Source organism: Alligator sinensis, unplaced genomic scaffold (genome assembly GCF_000455745.1).
Source record: "Alligator sinensis unplaced genomic scaffold, ASM45574v1 scaffold1238_1, whole genome shotgun sequence".
NCBI classification, from domain to species: Eukaryota; Metazoa; Chordata; order Crocodylia; family Alligatoridae; genus Alligator; species Alligator sinensis.
The window spans coordinates 572,334-581,195 of NW_005842436.1; the positions used below are offsets into that span (position 1 = coordinate 572,334).

General features: G+C 46.1%; 1 protein-coding gene across 1 annotated transcript; it reads right to left on the reverse strand.

Annotated features, from left to right (window-relative positions):
- Window positions 1-1,185: 1,185 nt before the first annotated feature.
- On the reverse strand, window positions 1,186-8,856 carry PTCRA (pre T cell antigen receptor alpha). The gene is made up of 5 exons (XM_025211865.1): window positions 8,814-8,856; window positions 6,789-7,109; window positions 5,123-5,164; window positions 4,416-4,521; window positions 1,186-3,619 (listed from the first exon to the last, which is right to left on the reverse strand). Exons 2-5 carry the CDS (start codon window positions 7,060-7,062, stop codon window positions 3,550-3,552), a joined length of 492 nt encoding a protein of 163 aa, XP_025067650.1. The 5' UTR covers window positions 7,063-7,109; window positions 8,814-8,856; the 3' UTR covers window positions 1,186-3,549.
- Between the last annotated feature and the right edge of the window lie 6 nt (window positions 8,857-8,862).

Here is an 8,862-nt window from a genome sequence, read left to right on the forward strand (position 1 = left end):
GGTTCTGACCGTCCGACTTACCTGGGATCCAGGGATCTGTTCTTAGTCCTCGTCCTCACAGGGGAAAAATCACTGGTCTTGGACTCGGGCCAGACAGAATACTTACAGAGATAATCCCAGGCAGGCGTACTGATGGTAGGCCTTATGCCCTTTCTACCCTCTCACCCAAGTGCCTGTTACTGGTACTTTCACTCTATGGCGTTGCACCGTTAGGCTACTGCCGGCCGCCTCAGCGATCCAGCTCCCCCTGAAGCAAAAGTCTCACCGGGAAAAGAGATCCCGGGGCGCGCCTGACATTCACTTCGGAGGAGTGGCTCTCTGGTCGTCAGGTAGTCCGGGCAAAGCCTTATCTAAGGCAGTCCCATCTGGGTCACCAAAACTGTTGTGCCCCAGCTCAAGTCTGGGATCGTGCCCGGTATGCAAAGGCCAATAAAGAAACCAGGGGTGAAAGCACAAAGAAAGTTTATTGCTAGCAATAAAAGGTGTGAGCGGAATAATTTCACGTAACAAGCACACAAGACGAGTGGAATAATTTCATGTAACAAGCACACCAGATTACTATTTCTAAGCATCTTTTATACAGGAGTTTTCAAGTTTTCACCAGCGTGCTTGTTTGCTGATTGGTTGTAAGGAGTGACACAAGGAGTTCTTTACTGAGCATGTCTCTATACCTGTGTTTTAGCCATGTAGCTCATTTACATACATGTGTGTTTCATTAGCATACTTCTTCCCCACCTAGGGGCATGATTTTTAGTATTTTAATGAGCCCTTTAACCCAGTACTCTTCTGCTTTTATTTTCAAGCCCTCTTTATCTAAGACTGTCTCCTCCTTATCATTGCAGATGGGCATTCGTCACATAACATTCTCTTCTGCTTCGTCTTCGGGTAGTGCTTTCTAGGTCACTCCTTACACCTGGAGCGGGTGAGGCTCCAAGGCCCAGGCGATTGGTTAACAGATGGGCTTACGACCTGCTTATCTTACCCTCCCCCCGTCGTTACTTGGCTCATTTAGACGTTTTCCCATGTTAAGCAGTTGGTGGCAGAAGCAAAGATGTCCTGGGTTGAATTTCCTCTCCCTATCCCAGGGGTGGGCAATTATTTTGGGCAGAAGCCTGCTTACTGAGTTTTGGCAAGCCATCGAGGGCTGCATGATAGACAGCCAGGGGCAGATGAATATTAATTTTCTAAATTTTTTAGGGGCCCCGCAGGCCAGATAGAATGGCCTAGTGGGCCGCATCTAGCCCTGGGGCCACATTTTGCCCACCCCTGCCCTACCCTGTTGTCTGAAGTGAATTCATTACAGAAGCAGCAGCATCCTTTCTTACCTCATTTCTGCAGGTTTGTATATACCAAAAGGCTTTTTTAGGTGAAAAATCTTAGTAGAGTCTGGGACAGGGGTGGATGTTATCTAGGCAGGCTCTGAGGGTACTAGGACTTGAGTGACATTCAGTGCAGTTATTTTGCAGATATAGTGATTGATGTTATTTATGCAAATTTCATTAATAAAATATGCCATCACACTGGTGTTTCATTTATGTAAAATCTCCATGTTTCCCTAGGTGTAGCTTTTTCAAGCTGTAGGTAGTTGCTGAGTGGTTGAAGGGCTTGAGGCTCTGCCATTTATGCCCCTTCTATCCTTTCTCATTTCCACCATTCATCTTTTGCCCTAACTGTGCCCTGCCCATATCTCACTTCACATATGCTCGCCTGGCCTCCCCACAAGCATACTCTAGCCACCAATTCTCTCACCATGAGCAGGTGTGCTATTTGAAGTGCGCTGAGTGTCTTTGAAGTGATACAAACGGCAAGGATGCAGATGTTCATGCCTAATGAAGCATTTCAAATATGTCCAAAGCACTTTCTGAAATGTCTACACCCTCCACCACAGTGCAGTAAGGGATTCAGTCCTTTTATCCCACAGTGATCTGCTTTCCCTTCCCTTGAGGTAGACAGCAAACACATGCTCTCCTCCACAGCACTTGGCTGCCCTCAGGAGGCCAAGAGGCATGCAGGAAGATCTGAAGAGCACTGGTGCTGTGTACCTTTGTGGGTATTTCGAAGCACTTGGCAAGGAAAGCAAGGGGTATCTTACATATTTGCACAAAACTGAAGCATTCTAGTTGAAGCTTTCAAAATTAGAGCAGTATTTGTAGCATTGAAAATGAACATCTGTCCAGACCCTCTGTGGCTACTTCAGTCTGAACTTCAGTCAGGGCCCAAAAAGTACCTGAGAACATAGGCACGAGAACAGCCATTTACTAGGTCAAACTGTAGGTCTGCCTTGCCCAGTAACCTGTGTTTACACAGGAGCCAGACCATCTATCTTACCAGGAAGGAGGCTGTGGCCAAGAGGGGCCCCAGGATCTGCTGGGAAACTTTCCTTTCACTTGTGAGATCCCATCTCCAGGCAGTTTCACTAGGCAGTATCCACTGGTTCCTTGGACTTGTTTGAGAGCAAGCAGGCGCTATCCAGTGTGCTGTGCTCAGTCCCCCCGTCCCCACAACTTGGTGCACTTGTTTTAAAACTATGACCTCACTCTCATTCCTGTTATTTTGAATAGTACCAAGGAATAAGTTGCTGCTTACCCAGTTGCTGGCCTCCCTTCTAAGGGAGGCTTTGAGCATTTCTGAGCGGGCATTGTCCCTTAAACAATAAATAGGCCTGTGTTACACAGGGGCAGAGTGGATTCTGAAAGGGGGAGTGAATGGCATGACCAGGGTTTTCTCCACTGTTCCCCTCTCACTTGCAGCACTAGTGTGAAAATGCAGTCAACAAGAGTGAGGGGCAAAAAAGGGCACTTTAGGACATGAAGTCACTGAAGCACATTCATGGATAGAAGATTCACCAGATACACAAGAGCACACTCCAGTTTTGACTTATTATAGTGATGTATCAAATAATTGGATGCTTTTTTTCATTCTGAGGAAATCCTTTTGTGACCCGTAATCAACAAAACATCAAAAGATTTTTCCCGTGTTCTCGTTACCCTTGCAAACACACAGTGCATACCTGAGGAGGAACCCATAATTCAGAGGAGCAGTTCCCTCAGGTGATGGATGCCATGACAGCAGCAATCCAGTGTTAAAAGCACAGTTAGATATAGTTTACAATGCACAAGTTTGCTGGAAGAACTCAAGTTCTGCTGGCAAAAGTTGCAGGTACATCCAAACCCACAATTCATTCTGCTGCTATTTTGTAGAACTCTTTGTTTTGCCTGAGCAGAGGAGATGCTGCAGAGGCACAGCAAACCCCAGGTGGCTTGTGTTTGAAGTCCTGCTAAGCCACAACATTCAGAAGACAATCATACCCCCAGCTTGTAGGTCATACACAGCATGGCCTGGCCTTCAGAGGAAATCAGTGGCAAATGACACTTGTTGGTTACAGGGCCCAAAATATTTACTTCTAAAGGGGACTGGCTGTATGTGAAAGTGAACTCTCATAATTTCTACAGACCCCTGCAAGCAGAAGAGAACTTTTGCTATCTGAGTTTGCTGTTCTACTGAACAGGAAAAAACTGTCAGCATACACTACCTCTTTGCTTGGGGGCACTACATCAGCACATCACTAGCAGGAGGGGCTCCATAGCAGTGCAGATAAGGCCCTGGAGAGTGCAGCTCCCTTTTGAATTCAGTGAAAGAGATGCATACAAAGATTAAAGAAAGTTAAAACAGTACCTTGGACTCAGCAGCAAACTGTTTCTAGATGCATAAACCCAAATCATAGTTTTAGGCCTCCCTACTCCCTCCCCTATACTTAAATGGGAACTGCCTCCCCAGAGGTATATTCTACAAAATGGCAGCATCCTAAATGACTGAACTATTTTGTTCACTGTGGGTGCGTCTACACATGACATTAAGTCAGTGTAATAAACTCCCGTGCAGTCCACACTGGAGTTTATTACTCCTAGACGCAGTGTTTACACATGTATCTGGGACTGCAGCACCTTGAGCTGGGGTGGTGCAGCCCCGGCTGACAGAGGGCTCTGAAGGTTAGCCTGCCAGCCTGATGCTGCTCCAACCCAGCTCATTGTGCTGCAGAGGAGCTGGCTGGGAGATGAGAATACTAGCTGGCAGGCAGCCCCACTGTAGCACCCTTGTGTCCAGCCGGCCCTGGTCAATGTCTACATGTGTGTTGCAGTGGTGTAAATAACTCCACTGGAGGATAGTACTTGTGTTGGGCAGTACTATCCTATGGCAAAGTTAATTAATTTCTTCCAGCCCAATAGCACTGCATGTGTAGATGCTGATGCTTTGCTGTGGAGCTAATTAGTCAGCTCCGCAATAAATATCTCACGTAGATGCACCCTGTTATTGGTACTTTAGCAGCTTCTTGGGTTGTTTCAAGTTCTTGGTGATCAGATGCCATGCTTAAGAGTTCAACTGTACCTTACAGATTTCCTTTATTACAGTCTTACCCTCTGAAGAGGAAGCTACAGGTGACCAGTACATCAAGCAGGAGGAACTTTAGCAACAAAACTCTGATGGCCAAGAGAAGCAGAGTGTAGGACCGGAAATGCAGAGCTGAAACAGAGATCATCATATTAGCAGGCTTTGGGATACCACAGCAAGGAATTAATAATGGACCTCAGGGGTTGTGGACAGAATCTAATACAGTGTCAGTAGGAATCTGGCGCACATGGCTAAGATAGGTTCTGGAGCTATAGACAACAACATAGGCATTCCTTTGGTCTGGTCAGGACAAGGATGTGAGCAGGCTGCATGGCAGATCTGAAACTGGTGAATCAAATCCTAGTTTCATTTACACCAATGCAAATCTGGAGTGACTTCACTACAGGTAAATGTACAGCTGTGTAAGGAAGACATCCTTCAGACATCCATTTTCAGAAGAAGCGTAGACTGAAGGCAGCATCCACATGCCTCCTTCTCCAAATGGAAAGCTATCACAGGATTGGCTGGGTTCAGACAGACACTGCAAATATGAGGCAGAAGCCAGGGTAGATTTGCATCTTACAGACTAACTAAATCAGAGATGGATAGCATAAGCTTTTCATAAGCAGAGGGCTTACTTCATTGGATGGTGATGAAAATATTCAAATATGCAAAAACACAAATATGCCCAGACAACTTTTGGGGTTGGGAGCAATACATGCTTATTACTTACCACCTTCGTCTTCATCTGGACATGTCTCTCCCATGATCTCTTCTACAAGACAGAGTTAAAACAATTAGGAGGAGGAATTACAGCAATTGCAAGAGTACCAGCACAATTCCTTCCACAAGCACTCACTTTTATGCTCCTTTAAAATTTCCAAAGCATTTCCTTTTTGGTTGACTTCTTTCTATCTAGGTTTCTGATCAAAAATCAAGGTTTCTGGAAACTTCAACAACATTTCTTGCAATTGAGACAGCTGTGCCTAATATATATATTTTTTGTTTTAAAACTAACAGCTGCCCTTCTTTTGTTTGTTTTGCTGAGATAACTGAAACAGTTGAACTTTAAAACTCACATTTAACATGGCAATGCCCCATGCAGAGAAATCTCTATTTTGCTGAAATTTAAAACAGTAGAGGTAGGAGTTTTTGAAGCAGTAGGACTGACCACAGTTACTAAATTCTTTTAAGTAATTAATTGAAATCTCTTTAACAGCTCACACATGTCAAGAACCTCTAGATCAATAATTTCAGAAGCTCCAAAAGAGGCAGAGTTTTTTAAAGCCATGTGGTGATGTCCAAGTGCTGACTGAATGCCCATGCCACCCCAGGCCAGGTCAGACCCAATGCCTTTGCCGGCTAGATTTGGCCCCTGGGTCATAGGCTGACAACACTTCTCTTAAGCCATCCATCAGGCTTCTAACTCCTCTTAGTGTCCTTGAAAACCTCCCTTTTGTGCCAAAACATACAAAGAAACTTACAGAGTAGGCACAATGTCTCAGTTAGTGGTGCAGCTAGAACCAGGTCATTTAATTAAAGGCTTCCTGATTTTTAACAGGATGTCATAACACTGCTTCTGTGCACTCCCTCTTTACCTTAGTTAGAAACATGCTATATAGAAACATCTCTGAACAAAAAAATTCCCCAGTCCATCTCAGCCTAGGGGTCTGATTTCATTCCTCTATATAGAAGTGACCTGTTACAGTTACATACCTACTGTACTAGCCCCAAACAAAACAAATATTAAGCTGTAGTAAAATACTTGATAGCAACATGTTTAAGGAAAAAAAATCCCCTTACAATGCAATCACATTTTCCTTTGTTTTGAGAGGGAAGAGATGCATGGATGTCAAATCAGGCTTATCATGGAAGACTAGCTTCAAATGACTGTGGAGAATTACCCTGGAGAGAGCTCTATTAAATGCATCAGTTTTAAGTCTCTATGCTTTCCAGATGCATCACTGTTCTCCACATCTCAGCCCTACTGTTGCACAGATACCATAATCTCCTCCAAGCCAGCTAACTTGATACTTCTGTACCATATTTGCCATTACTCAAACTCCTTCTAGGGACCAACATCCTGTAAAGGGTGGAATCCCTCTACTGAATTAACTGCCAGGGCATCTAGACTTTGATTGCATTTTAATAGCATGCAGTGCAACCCCAGCTGCTGTTAGACCCTTGCCTTCTGACCCAATTTGTTCAGGGATATCACCAGCCAGAAGATGTACCTGAGGAGAGGAAGGAGTCACAGTCAAAGGGACAACACTTGAGTATAGGTACTCAAGATTTGCATAGGATTGGAGGGAGGGGTGAGGTCACAGAGATGGGGCACTGAAGGTGAAAGACACAAGGCAGGTGCTCTGGCTATGTCTGTTGTTTGTCCTGATACATACCAGAAACTGGCAGCAGGGTGGCACTCCACACTCGGGTGGTTTTGTTCAGCTGCACATGGCAGGCAACCGAAGCCCATGACTCCAGCTCTGTGGTGAGGACCGAGAGGTGAGAGACTGCGCTGAAGGTGCCGTCCTCTGCCTGAGAAAACCCATACGTGAAGGAGTCCAAGGCACTCCCATTCTCATTTGAAAACCAGATGGCATCCGCCGTGCCCTCAGGGAGATCGTCCACCATGCACATCACCAGCGTCTTCCTCTCGCCATTCACCACCATGCTGAGTGGGGGTGCCAAGGTGGGGGAAGGGCTTGCACCGTTGCCCTCTGGGAGAACAAGCAACCAGTGAGTAGTACAAGGCACATCCCTGTCACAAAGCCTCTATGCTCAGAGCCTGATCGAACAGGAGTGACAAGGCTAGAAGTCACTCCACAACTCTCAAGAAGGATTCCTAACTCTTAGTCAGCTGGTGCCTCTGCTGGGTATCCACTAATGCCTGAGCAGAGCCTGGGCCCCGCATAACCTATGGCAGCCAAAGGTGGGTTGTCCCATAAGCAAATGAGACACTACTAGATCGTTTTGAAAGGAAGATTTTACCCAAAATCTTTGGTGTGCAGCATGATCCCATAACACAAGAACCAGTCATGAGTTATATCAACCGATTCCAACATCTGAGGTTCATTCACTTGCAGCTCCCCAGGTGTCAGAGATGCCATCGCCTGCTTGCAGTGCCCCTCTGTGGTCTAGGTTGGGCAGGGTGAATTAGCCCAGCTCTGATGGCAGCTGGTGGGACAGGCAGGCCTATGGCAGAACATCCCCCCTGGGCTGCCCAACGCTGCCTGCAGCACAGCCACTCTTAGACAGTACTGTTCAGTGTTGCCAGGTGTATAATAATGATCATATTTGTGCATGACAACCTGCCTGATATCGGATACCCCAGTTAACCTGCCTCCAGTTGACCATTTGCATTCCTTCACACATTTTCCCCACTCCCATCTCTACCCATTGCCTTCCTAACTTCCACTCGCTTGCATTTGCACAGGCCTGCTGGTTGTAAATTAGCTTCTTTTCTACCTTGGAGAACACATAGCAACAGCAGTTTCCCTGTGCCTGATGGGGGCCCAAAAGCTTGCCAAAAAACTTTTTTCCCCCAACTATTTAGTTGGTCTAATAAAAGATATCACATCTACCCAAAGAACCCTGCCTGCATATTTGTATGGTAATTTTAACCTTTGTACAGAGTGTGATCAATAATAATAGAAGTGTTCAAAATGTAGGTTAATTTTTGAGGCAGATAACTGAGGCAGCATAGTCAAAACCCAAGTCACCCTCAGAGAGCTTCAATTGACTTTCAGGCTACTGTCAGACTCTCATGGATCCAAAGCGACAGACTTCCATCTTCAGCTCCCTCTGTGCAAAAATGAAGTTTATTTCCTACCTATGGGGACTTTTTACCATCTTGTACCATCTACACTTTTCCCAGAGCCTGACTAAGGGACTTTGATCTCAAAAGCTTGCAGAAAAGGACAATTTTCTTGCCATTTTCCAGTTGGTCTAATAAAAGGTATCATTTTGGAACCAAGAGTTTTCGTTTTTTGTATGTTTTTTTGTCTCAGACCAACACGGCTACCAAGTACACCCCTGAGGCTACTATCAGCACTTTCTTATTAGGTTTGCCTTGAAATAGAAAAATGTGTCCAATTGGATGACCCCATTCCCACTCACTCACTGGCAAGTTACAGCGAGCAATATGAAGTAAATGAGATGAGACGACTTCTTTGCAAACAGACTTATTTGCGTATTTTCCAGTGCACGAACGTTTTTCAGCAAATACAGTAACTTCGATCAGTTCATATTTAAGACCTGGCAACGCTGGCGCCACAGCAGACGGAACAAGACCGCGGCCGCGCCTGCGGGAGCCCTCGCCCTAGGGGAGCACCGCGTCCCCGCCCCCCACCCCGGCACGACTGCTCCGTGCGCTTGGCTCCGCCGGCGGGCAGAGCTCCCGCACTATCCCCGCCCGCACTCACCGGGCACGAGCTGCAGCGCGGCGGCGGCCAGGAGATGCCCGAGCAGCCG